The 21,014-nt window shown below is 44.3% G+C and overlaps 1 protein-coding gene across 3 annotated transcripts in view; it reads right to left on the reverse strand.

The window, feature by feature from the left end:
- The window catches only part of LRRC27 (leucine rich repeat containing 27), a 70,968-nt gene that overhangs the window by 15,010 nt on the left and 34,944 nt on the right, over nucleotides 1–21,014 (reverse strand). For all 3 annotated transcript variants that reach the window (XM_084845936.1, XM_084845935.1, XM_084845937.1), the window contains 2 exons: nucleotides 18,126–18,257; nucleotides 14,357–14,456 (listed from right to left, as the gene is read on the reverse strand). In XM_084845936.1, the coding sequence (XP_084702062.1) occupies nucleotides 14,357–14,456; nucleotides 18,126–18,257 (232 nt within the window). The remainder of the gene's footprint in view (nucleotides 1–14,356; nucleotides 14,457–18,125; nucleotides 18,258–21,014) is intronic.

A 21,014-nucleotide genomic window follows, 5' to 3' on the forward strand; every position in this document is an offset into this window, starting at 1 on the left:
TTACAGTATCTGGGATGAAAATTGTTTTTTCCCTGGATACAACAACTTTGCTCTTGGACTGCTCAGTAAATGCAATGCCCCCCCGTCAGAGCTGAGCTATCAACTCTGGGTGGATGGGTAGGTGGGTGGAGATGGTCAGAGCCATTGACCAGCTGAAGTCCCAGCCTGAACAAAAAGCCCTCATAGTCCTTTGAGGTCAGGGGGAGTCAATGGTTAACCTGTTCTGGATGGTCTTAGTCACTCCAGTCTATGCGAACCTTTTACTGTCTAGGAAGATACTCCCACCTGCAGACCATAGTGGGCATCTCAGTATTGTGGGGTCCCAGTTCTAGGCCAGGCAGCTCCTGATCCCATTACAGCAGAATTGTTTTCTGGGTCTCACAACATATGAGTTATAATTATACATTTATGGACAGAAAGAAACAGATTAAGTGCAATAATCCTAAACACCAAAGAACCTTGTGGCACCTTAAAGACTAACAAATGTATTCTGGCACAAGCTTTCGTGGACACTGTCCACGTCATCAGATGCATGAAGTGTTAACCTAAATTGGCAGGCTGATATACACATGCTGGTGGGGTGGGGAGACATAAAGTGTATTGTCAGAAGGAACTGAAATGCAAATAGTACAGACAGTGACAATTACCTTAACAGTTGCCATTCACAAGACATTGTTGGCTGATGGCAACTTTGTGAATGGCTACTATTAAGGTGTCTATGAAAGCTTATGCCAGAATAGTTAGTCTTTAAGGTGCCACAAGACTCTTTGTTGTGTTTTCTGCAACAGACTAACATGACTACCCCTCTGGAAGCAGTCCTGAAGATATTCAACTGTTCTACTCTGTCTTTCTAAAAAATATTCAAAACAGCACCTTCCACTGAATACACAGATACTGGGAACATGGCCAGCATGAGTGATCCTGCTCCCCCTCCATGCGTTTAATGAATGCCCACACTGAAGGTGAGAACAAACTGTTGTCCAGTTTACACGTAGCTTTCCTGTCTGGTTGCTAGAGGTGAGCCTTGGTCCCCACAGGCAACCAGAAGAGTGGCTATTTATAAGCTTGTTCTAATCCTGGATTTTGCAATGAAGCTTCATAGCAGCTAGAGAATCTTTCATCTGTTTTTTTCCCTGTGGTTGCTGTGACTAAACTCTTTGTATAGTTTTAAAAAAGGAGTATAACTAGAATTGATATGTGTATTTCCTGAAAATAGAACTGAAATCTTTTTTTAAGGCAACTTTCTCTCTCTCCCCCCCTCCCTCCCTCTCCCCTAATTAGTGAAACAGTAGATGGGGAGATCTGGCTTTTTTGTTTAGTTAGTTATAAGACATAATAGTCACCTTTCCAATACCTGCTCAAGGTAATTTTATTTATTTATTTATAACGATTGTTAGACTGCCTTTAAGGGCAGAACCCTTTCAATGTGGCACACAAGATTAAAACAATAAAAAATATGCAAAAATTAAAGTACTATAAAGACAGTATAAAAACAGATAAGACCACTAAAACCTGCCACCCACATATTATGGGAAGGCCAACAGAAACAAGTAGGTCTTCAGAGCCTTCCTGAAAACCTGCAAAGAAGGGGCCTGACAAACCCCTGATGGAAGCTGATTCCAGAGGTTTGGGGCCACCACTGAAAATGCTCTCTCCCTTGTATTCACCAGCCTAACCGCCCTTGGTGGTGGGCAGGTGAGAAGGACCACTGATGACCTCAGAATGTGGTTAGGCTGGTACAGGAGAATGTGGTCCTTCAAGTAACTTGGACCCAAACCATTTAAGGCGTTAAAGGTTAAAATCATCACTTTCGATTGGATTTGGAAACACACTGGCAACCAATGTAGCTGGCACAGTATTGGTTTCACACGAGCAAACCTCCCAGCCTAATGTACAATAGACAAGCACAGCTGAAAATTACAACATCATTCTAGGAAGCTTAATGTGAACTCTGTATTCCCAACCCATGTTGCATACTTCAGCCAGTGATCCTCACCACTGGCAAGAAGAAACGTCAGTTAGTCTGGGCTACAGGATTGTTTCAAGCATTGCTGTTCTTAAGTCGTTCTGCCAGTTTTATGGAAACATTAGTTAAGATGCTCTAACAAACCGCCTTTCCCTCAGATATATTCTCTGAAGCCACCGTGCATGTCAGTCTAAGCTGCATGTCAAGATAAACTGGGGTGACCTGTGGTAGGTAGACAGTTGTTGTTGTTGTTCAGTCGTGTCCGACTCTTCGTGACCCCATGGACCATAACACGCCAGGCCTTCCTGTCCTGCGCTCTCTCCCGGAGTGTGCTCAAGTTCATATTCATTGCATCGGTGATGCTATCTAGCCATCTCATCCTCTGCTGTCCCCTTCTCCTTTAGCCTTCAGTCTTTCCCAGCATCAGGGTCTTTTCCAGAGAATTTTCTCTTCGCATTAGGTGGCCAAAATATTTCAGCTTCAGCTTCAGTATCTGTCCTTCCAATGAGCACTCAGGGTTGATTTCCTTTAGGATGGACTGATTTGACCTCCTTGCAGTCCAGGGGACTCGTAAGAGTCTTCTCCAGCACCACAGTTCAAAAGCAACAATTCTTCGGCGCTCAGCCTTCCTTATAGTCCAGCTCTCACAGCCATACATTACTACTGGGAAAACCATAGCTTTGATTAGACGGACCTTTGTCGGCAAGGTGATGTCTCTGCTTCTTACTATGCTGTCTAGGTTTGCCATAGCTTTCCTCCCAAGGAGCAAGTGTCTTTTAATTTCATGGCTACAGTCACCGTCTGTGGTGATCTTGGAGCCCAAGAAAGTAAAATATGTCACTGCTTCCATTTCTTCCCCTTCTATATGCCAGGAAGTGATGGGGCCAGATGCCATGATCTTCGTTTTTTTAATGTTGAGTTTCAAACCAGCTTTTGCACTCTCCTCTTTCATCCTCAACAAGAGGCTCTTTAGATCCTCTTCGCTTTCTGCCATTAGGGTGGTATCGTCTGCATATCGGAGGTTGCTGATAATTCTCCCAGCAATCCCAGCTGTGATTCATCCAACCCGGCGTTTCTCATGATGTACTCTGCATATAAGTTAAATAAGCAGGGTGACAACATGCAGTCTTGTCGTACTCCTTTCCCAATTTTGAACCACTCGGTTGTTCCATGTCTGATTCTTACTGTTGCTTCTTGACCCTCGTACAGGTTTCTCAGGAGACAGGTAAGGTGGTCTGGTACTCCCATCACTTTAAGAATTTGCCAGAGTTTGTTGTTATCCACACAATCAAAGGCTTTAGCGTAGTCAATGAAGCAGAAATAGACTTTTTCTGGAATTCTCGTGCTTTCTCCATGATGCAGCGAATGTTGGCGATTTGATCTCTAGTTCCTCTGCCTCTTCGAAACCCCGCTTGTACTTCCGGTAGTTCTCGGTTCGCATACTGCTGAAGCCTAGCTTGTAGAATTTTAAGCATCACCTTGCTGGCATGTGAAATGAGCGCAATTGTGCGGTAGTTTGAACACTCTTTGGCGTTACCCTTCTTTGGAATTGGAATGTAAACTGAACATTTCCAGTCTTGCGGCCATTGTTGAGTGTTCCAAATTTGTTGGCATATTGAGTGCAGCACTTTAACAGCATCATCTTTTAGGATTTTAAATAGCTCAGCTGGAATACTGTCATCTCCACTAGCTTTGTTGTTACTAATGCTTCCTAAGGCCCACTTGACTTCACTCTCGAGGATGTCCGGCTCAAGTTCAGTGACCGCACTATCATGGCTATCAGGGACATTCAGATCTTTCCTGTATAGTTCTTCTGTGTATTCTTTCCACCTCTTCTTAATCTCATCTGCTTCTGTTAGGTCCCTGCCTTCTTTGTCCTTTATCATGGCCGTCTTTGCACAAAACGTTCCCTTGAGATCTCCGATTTTCTTGAAGAGATCTCTAGTCTTTCCCATTCTATTGTTTTCCTCGATCTCTTTGCACTGTTCATTTAAAAAGGCCTTCTTGTCTCTCCTTGCTATTCTCTGGAACTCTGCATTCAGCTGGATATATCTTCCCCTTTCTCCCTTGCTTTTCGCTTCCCTTCTTTCCTCAGCTAGTTGTAAAGCTGCATCAGAAAGCCACTTGGCTTTCTTGCAGTTCTTTTTCTTTGGGATGGATTGAGTTGCTGCCTCCTGAGCAATGTTACGGACCTCCGTCCATAGTTCCTCAGGCACTCTGTCTATCAGGTCTAATCCCTTAAATCTATTCCTCACCTCCACTGTATATTCATAAGGGATATGATTTAGGTCATACCTGAATGGTTTAGTGGTTTTCCCTACGTTCTTCAATTTAAGCCGAAATTTTGCTACAAGAAGCTCATGATCTGAGCCACAGTCAGCTCCAGGTCTTGTTTTTACTGACTGTATAGAGCTTCTCCATCTTTGTCTGCAAAGGACATAATCAATCTGATTTCGTAGACAGTTAGCCTTTGAAGGTAGACAGTTAGCGTTTGGCAATTCCCAGCTTTTGATTTTGGTTCCAGACCTTGGTGGGATGAACGTTGCTTATACTGAATAAACACACAGCGTCACCAGCATTACACAGTTCTCTGCTGGACTAATTTTGGGGTCCACTATGTAAGGAAGTATAGAGCTACAGTAGCCATTCTATTACATATGCAGCCCTGTTTTGCAACCCTGGAGGATGAGCTGGGAAGTCCTCAGCTCAAGTCCTACATGAGCCATAAAATCACGAGGTGGCCTAGGCCAATCACTAGCCCCTTCCCTCATTACTCTTGTGAAGGGGCATGTCAGGTTTCCCAATCCCCCCAGCGCACATGCTCAGGCATCTGACACTGGACACCCAAATCAGTGAGTTTTCTGTATTGCAGGGAATCCCATGTCAAAAGCGCAATGGTTACACTCTTCAGAAATCATATAGCTGATAGTCAGTACCTACAGGCTCTATGTAATTCCAGAACAGTCCAAAGCTAAACACTACCATCATGACTGAGATCCTCAACATGGTTTCTCCATTGCCATCTCCACGGTTCTGAACACAAGGGAAGAGACTCTGGATTCCTGGGTACCTAACCCAGACAATTCTTTCATGGGGCTCCAACCCGAGAGATGGAAAGGGAATGATTCCTAGAATGAACCCATCAGGCAATCAGGGGATAATTTATTGAAAGGCCTAAACAACCCACACCCATAGAGAGTCCAACTTTGAATCTTTTTTTGATAACTCTAGGCTACATGGTCAAGGCCAATCAAGATCAAGGGAATGGCACACCCACACACGCAAGGAGTTCCAAGCCACCACTTTCGCATTGGCAATTCCATACTGCATGAGTTCTGGCAGAGGGAAGTCCAAAAGTCGTAGATCAAACCCAGCCTGCCGTACACTGAGCTGACTACAAACACAGACACACAATCCACAGCAATGAGAGTTCGAGTCTATGAAAAGCCTCACAGTACTTTTCATGGCAAGTCCTTAACAAGTTCCAGTCCATGTGCAGAGTGCCTCCAAAAGCCCAGATGATGATGGATCCAAACAGAGAAGGCTTCGGGCAATGACGACGAGATGTTCCTAGCAAAGGCTCTTCACCTTTGCATCAGCTTAAAAGGGAAGGTATGACTGTAGTACACCCCCTCCAGATCCCTTGACAGACAAGGGCCTTTAGCCTTTCAGCAAGGCCCCTGTCTGAACAGGGCGGCACTGCTCAGCCCTCCAGCAGTGACGCTTCAACCTAGGCGACCCTTCTGCAAACCCCACCTCACCTCTGTCAGGTTCTCACGGACAGCTTCCAGCCTCCCAGCCTGCCAAGGCCAGACCAGCAGGTGGACAGGGAGTTGGGTGACTCTCCCCAGCTCTGCTCTGAGAACACTGACAGAGATAAGCTCACACAGACTCTGACATTCCAGAAACTGAATAGGCCCAAGCCCTTCCAGGCTACTTTTAATCAAATCCTGGCTATAACCTACAAGGCCCACTGCAGTACTGAAACTGGGCCCTGACAAGGCAGCGGGGCCACACCACAGGCTCAGCCCCAAAGGACATGCACCTCCTCATCTCTGCCCCCACACTGACCAGGTTTGCATGATCACTGCAGTCCAGCGTGGCTTATTTAAGCCACAGCCGGTTGTGGCACGTGCTGGCAGCCATTTTGAATATTCAACCCCTGGCGATGGGTTACCATGGTTTGTCGTGACATCTGAACCTGGGCATCAGGTGTTGTTTGAGGGTTAAACAACCCTCAAATAACCCATGGTCTGTTGTAGGGTATATTCAAACTGGCCTCTAGCTCTCACCATAAGCCACGGTGGGCTGTGGTAATTGTGTGAACCGGCCCATTGAGCCTTAGGGTTTCAGCTCCTGTGGAAGCCTATGTGTATGGTTTTCCCCTTCTCAAACATCCATGCTCAATACATGAATGTTAAGGAGTGAGAGTGGGGGGCAGAGCACAGAAACCATGTGACCTCGGGGGGAGGGCTAGTGGTGCAGTCTCATGGCCCCTTCAATCACAATGAACATGTGTGAAAGGGGCTACTGTCTCTCAGCCTTAGTCCCCCCGCCCCCAAGTGGGAATAATGTTGACCTCTCTTACAGGGATATTATAAAGATTAGTAAGATAATATATCCCCTTCATGGATCACTGCCTTGTTGTGGCGAAGGGGCTTGCAGAACTCAGTGAAGCCATAAGCTATGCCGTGCAGGGCCAGCCAAGACGGACAGGTCATGGCAGAGAGTTCTGACAAAATGTGGTCCACTGGAGAAGGAAATGGCAACCCACTCCAGTATTCTTGCCAAGAAAACCCCATGGAACGTATCACAAGGCTAAAAGAGATGACGCCGGAAGATGAGCCCCTCAGGTCGGAAGGTGTCCAATATACTACTGGGGAAGAGCAGAGGGTATTTCCAAGTAGCTCCAGAAAGAGTGAAGCGGCTGGGCCAAAGCTGAAAGGACACTCAGCTGTGGATATGTCTGGTGGTGAAAAGAAAATCCAATGCTAAAAAGAACAATATTGTTTAGGAACCTGGAATGTAAGATCAATGAATCAAGGTAAGCTGGAGGTGGTCAAACATGAGATGGCAAGACTGAACATTGACATCTTGGGAATCAGCGAACTAAAATGGACAAGCATGGGCGAATTTAATTCAGGTGACCATCATATCTACTACTGTAGGCAAGAATCCCTTAGAAGAAATGGAGTAGCACTCATAGTCAACAAAAGGGTGGGAAAAGCAGTACTGGGGTACAATCTTAAAAACGATAGAATGATCTCAGTACGAATCCAAGGCAAACCATTCAACATCACAGTAATTCAAGTCTATGCCCAACGACTGAGGCCGAAGAAGCTGAGGTTGATCGATTCTATGAAGACCTACAACACCTTCTAGAACTAACACCAAAAAAAGATGTCCTCTTCATCATAGGGGATTGGAATGCTAAAGTAGGAAGTCAAGAAATCACCGGGATAACAGGCAGGCATGGCCTTGGTGTACAAAATGAAGCAGGACAAAGGCTAATAGAGTTTTGCCAAGAGAACACGATGATCATAGCAAACACTCGTTTCCACCAGCACAAGAGGCGACTCTACACATGGACATCACCAGATGGTCAATATCGAAATCAGATTGATTATGTCCTTTGCAGCCAAAGATGGAGAAGCTCCATACAGTCAGTAAAAACAAGACCTGGAGCTGACTGTGGCTCAGATCATGAGCTTCTTGTTGCAAAATTTCAGTTTAAATTGAAGAACGTAGGGAAAACCACTAAACCATTCCGGTATGACCTCAATCATATCCCTTATGAATATACAGTGGAGGTGAGGAATAGATTTAAGGGATTAGACCTGATAGACAGAGTGCCTGAGGAACTATGGACGGAGGTCCGTAACATTGTTCAGGAGGCAGCAACTCAATCCATCCCAAAGAAAAAGAAATGAAGAAAGCAAAGTGGCTGTCTGATGAGGCCTTACAAGTAGCTGAGGAAAGAAGGGAAGCGAAAAGCAAGGGAGAAAGGGGAAGATATATCCAACTGAATGCAGAGTTCCAGAGAATAGCAAGGAGAGACAAGAAGGCCTTCTTAAATGAATAATGTAAAGAAATCGAGGAAAACAACAGAATGGGAAAGACTAGAGATCTCTTCAAGAAAATCGGAGATCTCAAGGGAACGTTTTGTGCAAAGACAGGCATGATAAAGGACAAAGAAGGCAGGGACCTAACAGAAGCAGATGAGATTAAGAAGAGGTGGAAAGAATACACAGAAGAACTATACAGGAAAGATCTGAATGTCCCTGATAGCCATGATAGTGCGGTCACTGAACTTGAGCCGGACATCCTCGAGAGTGAAGTCAAGTGGGCCTTAGGAAGCATTAGTAACAACAAAGCTGGTGGAGATGACAGTATTCCAGATGAGCTATTTAAGATCCTAAAAGACGATGCTGTTAAAGTGCTGCACTCAATATGCCAACAAATTTGGAACACTCAACAGTGGCCACAAGACTGGAAAAGTTCAGTTTACATTCCAATTCCAAAGAAGGGCAACGCCAAAGAGTGTTCAAACTACAATACAATTGCGCTCATTTCACATGCCAGCAAGGTGATGCTCAAAATCCTACAAGCTAGGCTTCAGCAGTATGCGAACTGAGAACTACTGGAAGTACAAGCTGGGTTTCGAAGAGGCAGAGGAACTAGAGATCAAATTGCCAACTTTCGCTGGATCATGGAGAAAGCGAGAGAATTCCAGAAAAACGTCTATTTCTGCTTCATTGACTACGCTAAAGCCTTTGATTGTGTAGATCACAACAAACTCTGGCAAATTCTTAAAGTGATGGGGGTACCAGACCACCTTACCTGTCTCCTGAGAAACCTGTACGAGGGTCAAGAAGCAACAGTAAGAACCAGACATGGAACAACCGAGTGGTTCAAAATTGGGAAAGGAGTACAACAAGGCTGCATATTGTCGCCCTGCTTATTTAACTTATATGCAGAGTACATCATGAGAAACACCGGGTTGGATGAATCACAGGTCAGAATTAAGATTGCTGGGGGAATTATCAGCAACCTCAGATACGCAGATGATACCACCCTAATGGCAGAAAGCGAAGAGGATCTAAAGAGTCTCTTGTTGAGGGTGAAAGAGGAGAGTGCAAAAGCTGGTTTGAAACTCAACATTAAAAAAACGAAGATCATGGCATCTGGCCCCATCACTTCCTGGCATATAGAAGGGGAAGAAATGGAAGCAGTGACAGATTTTATTTTCTTGGGCTCCAAGATCAGGGCAGACGGTGACTGTAGCCATGAAATTAAAAGACATTTGCTCCTTGGGAGGAAAGCTATGGCAAACCTAGACAGCATAGTCAGAAGCAGAGACATCACCTTGCCGACAAAGGTCCGTCTAATCAAAACTATGGTTTTCCCAGTAGTAATGTATGGCTGGAGAGCTGGACTATAAGGAAGGCTGAGCGTCGAAGAATTGATGCTTTCGAACTGTGGTACTGGAGAAGACTCTTAGGAGTCCCCTGGACTACAAGGAGGTCAAATCAGTCAATCCTAAAGGAAATCAACCCTGAGTGCTCATTGGAAGGACAGATACTGAAACTGAAGCTCAAATATTTTGGCCACCTAATGCGAAGAGAAAATTCTCTGGAAAAGACCCTGATTCTGGGAAAGGCTGAGGGCAAAAGGAGAAGGGGACTGCAGAGGATGAGATGCCTAGATAGCATCACTGATGCAATGAATATGGACTTGAGCATGCTCCGGGAGAGAGTGCAGGACAGGAAGGCCTGGTGTGCTATGGTCTATGGGGTCACAAAGAGTCGGACATGACTGAACGACTGAACAACAACAACAACAAAGATAATATATGCAGTGCTTTGCAAAATCAAAAAGTATATAAATAGTAAATATTAGTTGAAATATGATTGTATATAAACAATACTACCTGAATGTTTTGGATGTCTTCTCGCTGCCCCCTACACCAATTGACATATATGAGACTGAACTGTTCTGATAGAGCAAGTGACTGCCAGCCAATGTTAATCAACCTGCCACTTACCCTACAAAAGCTAGCGATGATACACCAAGCAGCACCTTCTCCCAGGGTAGGTGAGAAAGTGTAACTTGCCACATCTTACACTACAAAATCATTATTAAGGCTACCCGATGATCAAGGTAACAAAACTGAAATCAGGAAAGCATGATCATATTTGTTCCCCCATGATTTGTATGGTTATTTGCATTCTCTACTGCTTGACAGCGCAAGCCAGCAATCATTGCAGCTGAATATGTGGTACTCCAGTGCCCTCTTGTGTTCCATATGTATTTCAGTTGTACCACAATGTGTTTAAACTATATGGGAGTGTGTGTGTGTGTGCGCGCACGCGTGCATGCGCGCAGAGGGGGGGAGAGGGAGGGGACTAAGCAAACAATGCAACTTTTTTTGTTTTTACTGAAATAACAAAGATTCAAAATGCTGCAAGCATGAGTTTTTGAGCTATCCAGAAATCTTATTCAGGTACGTGTGATCAGAGTAAACAAAAGAAAAAAAAGAAAGAACTTATGATGGTATGAGGCAAGTGACATTCAGTTAGTGCACTAGAGTGTTCTTCAAATAAAAAACAGCAGGCCTGAACAGGAACTATGGCCAAGGCCAGCCCTACCATTAGGCAGAGTGAGAGAGCTGCCTTAGGCAGCAGATGTTGGGAAGCAACAGCAAGGTGTTGGAGGAGGGAACTGTGAGCTATACGTCCTGCCCTGCACCCCCTAAGCAAGCCTGCTGTTTTCAGGTGTGGTGGAGGATGCTCTCCCACTATCAGTGTTGAAGAAAGATTCAACTGCCGGTCCAGTCAGCTTTTGTACACAGAATAGGAGGGCTGTCATCTTGTCCTTGGCTTCAGGCAGCAACATGTCTTCGGCCAGGCCTGACTAAGCTTGCTGTGTCACAAACCATTTGGCCATGCTGGAAAGATCAGGCTAAATGCCAAGTAGGATTCAATATTCAGATCATTGTGAAGAATGTGTGGAGCACAACCACACCAGTGCCACTGTGATAAGCTGAGCTCACTTCTTTGCAGCCCAGATTTGCAGTAGGTACTAACCTCTTGCATGGCATCCATTTTGTAGCAGAACTCACTGCCTTGTGAAGAGCCTTACCCTCACCCTTATTTTCAAGAGTAAGAGTTTAGGGTTTCACTGGACAGCAGGCTGTAGCTTTTACAACCTTTCTGTGACTCCAGCTAACTGGAGATCAAGGAGAGAAGAACCTAGAACTTGACCTACATCACCAACTGTCAGGGGCCTGAAGATTCTCAAGATCAACGGAAGGTCCTCTGGCATCTTAACCGTCAGCCAGCCTTTGAGTTGATCTTCAGTTCCTTCTGCCCTGCTCCCTCTGTAGGGAACATCCTGGAAACTGGACTGCATCATCAGAAGAGGCTGCCCCATCTTCACACCAACTGACTCTTAATTAGATCGAACCTTGGTATGGATTTAAATGGTATGCTGATTTGGAGCCAATCTTGGCTGGGTAGCAGGGTATAAAATAAACAGAACGAGTGAATGAACAAACACACAATAAATGTCCTATAAGAATGCGGACAAAGTGCTTGCCTGGATCATCTTTGCCCTGTCCCTCAAAGTGATTCTTCTTACTGAAAGTTCACAAGGGATAGTTTGGGAACCTTTGGGGAAGGAAGACGCTGGCTCGCTGGCACAGCTCATTGGCATAGCTGTGAGCATGGGGCGTGTGTGAAAGAGGCTTCATTTTAGGGCATGTGACAAGCCATGGGGCTGTGCAGGATTAGAGGTAGCTGCAAGACTTAACAGTTCTAAGATGCACTATGGGGGTAAGAGGGGAGGTCATGCCATTGCAATATGTTGAGTTCTAATAGGTTCTGAATTTCCTATGTTCTCTGGTGTAACATGGCTCTGCTAGCCTGTGTATATGCCACATCTTCCAAGCACTTCTTCCCAGGCCTACTTGTCCCTAGTGTCTCCTTTCTTGGCACAGACCCTTTTCTCTTTGCCAGCCTGTCATGGGTGTAAAATGCTTGGATTTTTTTTTTATTTTTTTTTTTAAGTACTATGTAAAGGGAACCAACTACATTTATAGGGCCTTCTTACAAAATGAGCAGGCTCTCTCCCGGGACCACGATGACAGATTTTTCTCTCTTTTGGATTCACTGTAACATCCAGCCTACATCAACTTCAATTTGGCAGAGGCAAAACCTCAGGAGGCATCCATCAATTTCAACAATCCTATTTTAAATGAAGGCCCTTCTGTTTCAACGCCTCCAAACAGCTTGGACAGCCACAGCTTTGGAATAGCTATGTGCCGGATGTTTCGACACCTACAGCACAAATGGGCCCTGACTGCCCCACCGTGAGGAGCTAGTGTAAGTATTTACTTTCGTCTCCACCTGCTTCCTCCCAAAGGCTGGGAGTGGGCAGCAATAATTTAAGACAAACAACCCACTGGAGAAAAGTTCTACTATCAGGATTAACCTGAAGGGGGCTGACTGATCTGTGCAGAATCCTGCCTACTGCTCTTGCGTTGCTACAGGATGACAGCAAAGTGATTGGCCTATGGGGGAAAGAAATGCAGAGGCAAGGATCTGAAAGCGTACTCTGTGCCCCAATGACTCAAAATGTTCTGAGCCCAGATCTGTCAAATTATGCTCTGCTAAACAGCATGCCCACTTTAAGTTACAGGAATCACATATTTTACCTGCACTATTTGGAGTTTTACAGAAATAGAAATGATCTTCCACACAGGCAATTTTAATATGGATGAAGGATAGAAAGATAGTCAGTAGGAGCCAGAGGCAGAGGGCTAATGGATGATTCAAGACCCCTGCCCCCGCAATCCCTGGAAATTTTGCTCAGCTCCTGATTTCTGTGCTTTCAGCAGATACTGCCTACACATTTTCAAGCTGAACATTAAAATTAGAAATGCTTTTTCTTCTACATGAAGACCAAAAACCTCAAGGATTCCTGATACAGTGTCACCCTGCCAATACAGCTCTGAAACTCCAGCAGAGGAAAAGCATCGGTAGGAAGGAGGGAAGTACCAAGGAAAAGTGGCAGGCAGTGGATGGTGGAAGCATCGTCCTTCTATCCACCATTTGTCTGCTGAAAATCATCCCCTCCTGGTGCCGTTTTGCAGAGAAGAGGCAGCCAGGAGGCTGGTACATAATGCAGCCAGATAACATCTCTTCAGTGACTTATTGCATAATGAGGCTATGATCAGTGCTATATTCCAGTGCTTTTTTGTTGTGTCTTTTTGTTTTATCAGACTTTAACCAACAAAACCTGTCTGCTAACACCACCACCACCAACAACAACAACACAGGATAAAAACCAGTGAAAGAGAGAGAGAGAGAGAGAGAGAGAGATGAGGAGAGTCAGAAAAGGAAAGAAATCTAAGAATGAGCTGAAGGCTGGAAGACATCTGGAGGTACAGGCTGCCTCTTTGGGAATCTGATGTAGAGCAGTGGATTTGCTGCTTGTAGGTGTGCTGATTTATTCTGTTTGCTTTCACCTATATTCAACGTGTGTATTTGTAAATAAACCCCAATATTACTGTACTCATATAAGGTACATACCCCAAATCAGCCCCAGTGATCTGAATTCTGCATACTGAAACAGACTTGTAACTTCATCCCCTAACTTAGATGTTATCCCACAAATAGTGGCATCAAAATAGTGGCTTATCAGATCAGATAGAAGAGTCTCAATTGTGTGAGGACAGAAATAGCATTCTTTCACTATTGTTGGGAACCTTCCAGAGTTTGAATGTTGGCTTAGCAGTGTCCAGTGGCACTTTGCCTGTGACCTAGACAACAGTGCTCTGGTGGGATCAGTAATATTCACCCTGGGCCATCACCCAGTTTCACGCAGAGGCTGTGACCTAGATAGGAGAGCTCTGGGGCCAAAAATACAAAACAATACCAGCATGTTTTAGCTTAAAGTTCTTACTGCCAGCACCTAAGCCTTAGGAGAGGCATTTAAACCTTTTAGAATAAGGGAAAAAACTGCACAAAATTCAGGAAACCACCAAATGATCGATGGTTGGGGGGCAGAGGGTGGGGCTAGGGGAAAGGGGTGTGGCCATCTGGGGGAACCCTGGAGATCAGGATTGGGACCCTGGGCCTGAGATTCCCCACCCCAAGCCTAAAGTAAGATGCTGGTTAGCTGTACAGCACAAACCTTCGCGTGCCCCAGCTGCTAAAGCAGTTCTTTAGGATGGGACCTCAAGAAAGCTGGTGCAGTAACAAGGAGCCAAGAGTCATGGGGAAACAATTAGGCAGAAAGATGGAGTAGCTTGGCCAAGGTTACATCAGTGTCAGAGATGACAAGCAATTCCAGGTCTCCACAGGAGAATACAACCTGCTGTTAACATACCGCCATGTCTCCTTTTTCAGGTGAAAATGTGTACAATATTCCCTTCTTCTCTCTCATCATCTTGGCCTGTTTCCTCCATTTCTGAAGCACTTCTTTATCTCTAAAAAAATACAAAGTCACAAAATATTTGAAAACATTTTATAAAGGGCATGCTACCGTATGTCACCAACACTTTTCTGATAAATCACATGGTAGATGTTGAAAACAACATGCATGTTCTACAAAAGCACTGGAACTTGAAAGCCACATTGGAAATTTATTCTGGGGCACAGTACCACATCCAATTTGTGTATATTAATGTACAGACAATATATACATCATAAAGTATGATGTCAAGCCACAACTAATTAAAATGATCGTACTTACTGATACGCCACTCACACTGCCATTCATACAGAATGACTATCATTCGGAAATTTTGGAAATGATTTATTTGATAGCCGGTAAGTAATCCCATGGTACAGTTATATATGTATGGAGTTATTTTGCTTTCTTTCTGGCTGTCCATGTTTGAAGATATGCTATCATCACTTTATCTCTGTCATGGGAGCCATCCTCCCAAAACTGCTATTAGTTCTGCTGAAGAGACAAGAACAGCATCTGTACCACCCCGCCCCCATGGATTTATTAACAGCTTGGGAGGAGAAAGCACCATTTCCCCACTCTTTTAAGCAGCCTCATGGGATTCTAATTAGCAAAACAAAAACAGCGAGAAGTCCTAATTACATCCAGTTGAACCCCTAGAAATCTAATTTGAAAAAAGCAAAAATTCCCACTTGCTCTGCAATATCACACGGAATGCATTCAATTATGCATTCATTTATTCAGTTATGCATTCAATCTCCCATACGAGACTATGAGTCCTTAAGATCATCTGGAGAGGGCCTTCTTTCAAGACTGCCACCATCAGGGGCACATTTGATGGCGATGGGAGAGAGGGCCTTTTTGCTGACCACTCCCAGGCTGTGAAACCCTCTCCCAAGGGAGGCTAGGCTCTCTCTCTCTCTGTCTTTGTTAGCCTTCTGCCCGCAGGCAAAAACTGCTTTATTCAAGAAAGCCTTTGGCCTGTAAGTGGGGCTGTGGGTTGGGTGCTATTTTGTATTCTGTGATAGTTATGTTTTTATTGTGTGTTATTGTTCTAATCTATTTTAAATTGTTTTTGTAAGCCACCTTGAGTCCCATTTTTTGGCAGAAAGGCAGGATATAAATAAAATCAATAAATAATAAATAAAATTGGAATCAGCAAAAGTGGGGAGAACGCTATGTAATGGAGCAGCGACGTTCAAGAGGCTATGAAGAGTGGGGCTATGTACAGGAGTGGAAGTGCTTATGCCACATCCTGCCCTTTTCTAGATGTCTTTGGGGTGGCCACAACCTCTAGCGCTGGCACATATCTGTGCCAGCATGGCAGGAGGCTTGAGGCTCATTTAAAAGAGAAGCATGATGGCATCTTTAGCCTTTATAGCACAAACCTCTGCTTGCATTGCAGCAGGGGATGGGATCAGGCTAGCCATCATAAAAATGTTTTGTTATTAACTGGGACCGTCTGAGATTCAAACTACTCTGCATGTTGATCTTGCTTGCACACAATTACTTAGAGACTAAGGGCATGGAGGAAATTAACAGCACAATCCTATACACATCAGCTCAGAGGTAAGTCCCACTGAGTTCAATAGGACTAACTCCCAAGTAACCCACTTACTTGGGAGTAAGCACCATTGAACTCAGTATGATTTACTTCTGAGTAGACATGTATATGCTGCAATTCTAAACCTTAGAATTAGGTAATAAACTTAGAGGGACTTACTTCTGAGCAAACATGCATAGGTTAAGTCTCTAATCAGTTCAGGTCTGTTGCTTACAGTACCCATAATAGCGTGGACACTAAATAAATGATACATAGCTGTTGTAGCAAAAACTAGTCAAGGTTACATAGACCTAATGATTGTGTCAACAAGCTTTGAAACGTAGCACTTGCATGCGATTGTAATATTTTGTTAATGTTTAAAATCTTATTGTTTTTAGAAGCAGTTTCATGATTTAAAGGATATTGCTTGTGGTTTTTGACCTTTCAATATAAAATGCTCAGTGGCAGCAGTTGAAATCCATCTCACATGTAACAAGGTTCTTGACTTTGCCCCGGTATTGGTTGCATATCGGTATTATTACTACAACTGCTGTGGTAATTAATTCATTAATGCTGTGGTCATTAATTAAAAATTTAAATATATACTGTTAATTATTTTCTCAGCTATCACTGGCCAAGAGAAATGGCACCTTATGAAACCACCTAATACTGACTGAATCAGGCCCAGTAGAGTCTTCCTTGACTAGCAGAAGTGGTCTAAGGCCTGATGCAGAGGGTTTCCCATAAGAACATACGAAGAGCCATGTTGGATCAGACCAAGGGTCCATCTAGTCCAGTATCCTGTTCACACAGTGGCCAACCAGCTGTTCACGGGAAACCCACAAGCAGGACCTGAGTGCAACAGCACCCTCCCACCCATGTTCCCCAGCAACTGGTGTACATAGGCATACTGCCTATGCTACTGGAGGCAGCATGTAGTCATCCTGACGAGTAGCCACTGATAGACTTATCCTTCATGCATTTGTCTAACCCTCTTTTAAAGCCATTCAAAGTGGTGGCCATCACTACATCTTCTGGAAGTGAGTCCAGCCTTCCCACCTGAGATCCTCTTAACTCAGAGGTGGGGAATTTAACTGGGGTGGGCAAATGATGTTACATGAGTGGCTCCATACCCGCTGACATTGTCCGAAACGCTGGCTGAAGCTTCTCCAGATGGCACTTCGGTCAGAGACTGGTTTCGCCTGCCCCACCACAGCCAAGGACCCAGCTTTGGTGTGCGGAGGCCTTCCCCAGCTGTCCCCACATCCTCCACCCTGCACCTCGTTTGCCCACCCCACATTTCCCCCCTTTGGGACAGATGTGGAGTGGGCAAAGCACTTAGCACACTACTCCCCCTCCCAATTGGGAGAGTGGTACACTAAGGTGGAAACCCTGTTGTTTTCTCTGTTCAGGGGTAATGGCGATTAGCCCTGAAGGGGCAGGGCTTGGGGGAGCGGGGAGGAAGCGGGCTCTAGTGAGGCCCTGTGGGCCCTGTGGGTTGGACAGGCTTGCCTGCTGGGCCAAAGATTCCCCATCCCCTCCTGTTTCAACTGAAGATTGAACAGGAGGTCTTGCATGCATGTAGAATGGGGCCTTGCCATATGTATGTGAGGCATGGCACCACACAGGACAGTAGCAGACCTGTCTTTGACAGCACAAATCACCACCCAACGGCAATGAAGTGGAGGGGGCGCAATTTCCAGCAGAGAGGCGATGAGTGGGAGGGGGTGTTGAACTCTCCCTTCCACCGGCTGCTCTGGCCTATCAGTTCATAGCTGGACTCATTCCCAGACTCAAACCAGCTGGGAGAAAAAAGCCTGCTGGGCAGGGCAGGTGGGGGACAGGGTGGGGAAGGTTACAGGGTGGAGGAATGTCCAGTGTGGAAGCACCTCCTTCCTGCTTGCTGTTTTTCTGCCCTGGAGCCCATGCTCTTCCCCGCTGCTTCAAAGTCATACACTGGTTGCTGCCACACGTAGCTCCACTCTGAGTCATGCGCAGCATAAAAATGATTTAGAATCATTGAAAAGTAGTGCAAAGCATCAAAATGCAAGGCAAAGGAGGGCAAAGCATCATATAATCCTATCTGTAGTCAAATAATCTGTAAAAATTGCACATTCTTCTGTATAATAATAATATACTTGCTTTCTCCGCTGTTCAATTAAAGCCTGTTTCTCCTTCATATCCTTTAGTGCTGCCAATCTGCACTCTTCAGCTCTCTTACTCTGAATGACCACATCATAGGATGAAACTGCTGGTAACAGACCCTTCTTGCCCCTTTTGAAATAAACATGTTGGTACAAGCAATTAATTCATACATTAAAGGCCAAACAAAACAAACATTTAACACCATTGGCTGGAAAGAAAGGGCTTCGATGTATTAAATGTCTGTCCTGTTTTCCAGTATATTCCAACTTTATAAAACATAAAGTACCCTCCTTAGTTCAGAATGCCTGGTGCTCCAGATAGAACAATCAATCTAATATCACAGCTGAGTAGTATCCCTCACATTATAGAGCTTTTCTGCACAAGGCTTTTATTGTGTGCTTGTGATTTACACGACATTGTCATCCTCCAGGGCTTCTCTCATGCTTTACAACAATTATCATGCTTTATTTCCTAATGAGGAAAGTGTGGTATTTTTCTGAATGGCACTATAGAAATCTTGTGTAACTGCACAATTCCACTATACCACAGTGCCACCTAGTGGTTGTATAATGGAACATACAGAAAGGAAGAGAAAGAAACCCCCCCGGAAAAAAACACACATGTAAAGGAGATAATCTTAATCCCGCAAAGAATCCGGAAGCAAAAGCCTCGGTAAAGGTTCGGGTTACAACTCGCATGTAGAAAAGCCCATAGTCTTAATCTCAGCTGTTTATGTTGATCCTGATTCAAGAAGCATTGCTGCGTTCAATTTTTTCCAGAAAAATGAAAATCGTTAGCACCTTGGCATGTTTTAGTCAAATCTGAGTAAGCTACATATGCAGCAAAAACACAAAAGTAATCAAATTGATTTGAGTATAAGTTTTGATGTAATGTAGGATAATTTTTTTCAGGGCTATGCTATATCAAGTTTTCTATAGCGACATAATCAGACTACCTCATGGGGGAAATAATGGGGCAGGGGGAATCCCACAATACCAATCCAGCTAAAGTTAGTCATGACTAAGATCCGGTTCACACATGATGCCAATTTGTGGGTTATTTAAGGGTGAGTGGGAAAGAACGAGTGTGCTGCCTTTGGTATGCTCCTCACTTCCGCTTTTAGTAAACAACCTATGATCACCCCATTCGTCAGTTGTGAGCATGACGTCCAAACCTGGAGACTCTGACACTCTAACCTGGAGTGTTAGTCCCACACAGAGTAGACTCATTGAAATGAATGAGACTTAAGTTAGTCAAGATCTACTTGACCCATTCATTTCAATAGGTCTACTTTACATGGGACTAGCATTTGATACTACTCTCTGGGTTGTTTAGGGGTTAAACAACCCAAAGGTAACCTAACAACAAATCGTAGTTTAACTCTGGCTTGTTTAACCCCTAAACAACCCAGAGTACATAGAGACAGGGTGATGGCATCATAAAAGCCTCATCTGTCTGGAAGCACCCTTTAGATATAACTAACTTAGGAACAAAACCTTTTCTCTCACACTACATTTAGAATTGTGGCCCATGTATTTTTCATTGGAACTGAGGAAGGATTCATATAAAAAGGAGTGCAGGCTAGGATCTAGAATGCATTACTAAGGGGTTGGTAAGGATCCCCTCTTAATGGTTTCATCGCTGAAAAGAGATTCATATTATGAAAAGATCTTAAAGTGAGCTGAAGGCTGGAAGGCATCTGGTGGGATCCCCCCACTTTGAACAGATGACCTCACACCCCCACCAAGGGCCATAATTTCCTCTTTGGTGGGGGAGAAGAATGAGTTATATAAGATTCTCAGCAATGTTGAAATGCCTGCTTTTGGATCCACTGAAGATCCAATTGCAAAACAAATACACAAAATCATTGCATTTTAAGAATATTCGTTGTGGTTACTTTTTATACTTTATAAGATATAATAAAGTATAAAAATATATCCTGATGAATAATCAGTTGCATGCTAAGATCTTCATTGTAGATCGTGTTTTGTAATCCACTGCTTCTTGAGGAATGACAGGTGGCTACAGGAGACAGGCCCTTCTTGGTGGTGGCACCCCTTTGTGGAATTCTTTAACCTCGAATATCCATCCACTCCCTCCCTGCCTTCAAACACCAAAATACTGCTATTTCAGCTTTCAATCTGGGTGGTAACTGCCCATATGTTTTTGTTTGATCCCTGTATTGGGTTTAATCTTTGGTTTTGCGTCCTCTTTTTTGGAATGTTGCCGATTGGTTTTATTTGTAATAATGATGTGTAGAGTGTGTGTGTGTGTGTATACACACACACCTATTTTTATGGAGGGTTTTTTTAAATGAATGATTGAAGGTTAACCATCTTGAGGATCCACATGGATGGAAAGATGGGATGAAAAGATTGTAATGAATCTGTTTGTATGTGGGCTGTAACATGAGGTGGTGGTGTTCCTCCTGCTAAATGGTACAATGACCTCACCATGACATATCACACAAACTCCTTTTGAAACTGCCCCGAGTTTCAGAAGTTGTTTGCTGTGCAGTATGAATGGTTGCTTTTTGAGAAATACTTGAGAAACGTAAGTGTATGGCTGCACATGATATGGCGCTTTGGAGCCTAGCCTATATTTAAACCTATGGAACTAATGAAAGCTAAACCGGTTTTTCAGGATTACTCGTTTCAGAGTGGGCTGTTCACACAACACGCTAACCCACACTCAATGGTTGAGTATGGATTGTTGTTAAACCGTAGGTTGTTCATTGAACTGTGGGTTAGTGTGTTGTCTGAACCCAGGACATTTTCCACAGGATGGCTTGTTAACCACCCTGAACAATCCAACAACAAGCCATGGGTTCTCAAGGTGGCTTGTTGGAGAAAAATAAGCCACACTGCATGGTTAACAAGCCACCCT

Source organism: Heloderma suspectum, chromosome 3, assembly GCF_057233095.1.
Source record: "Heloderma suspectum isolate Gila_16-S chromosome 3, 16-S_ref, whole genome shotgun sequence".
In the NCBI taxonomy this organism is placed as follows: Eukaryota; Metazoa; Chordata; class Lepidosauria; order Squamata; family Helodermatidae; genus Heloderma; species Heloderma suspectum.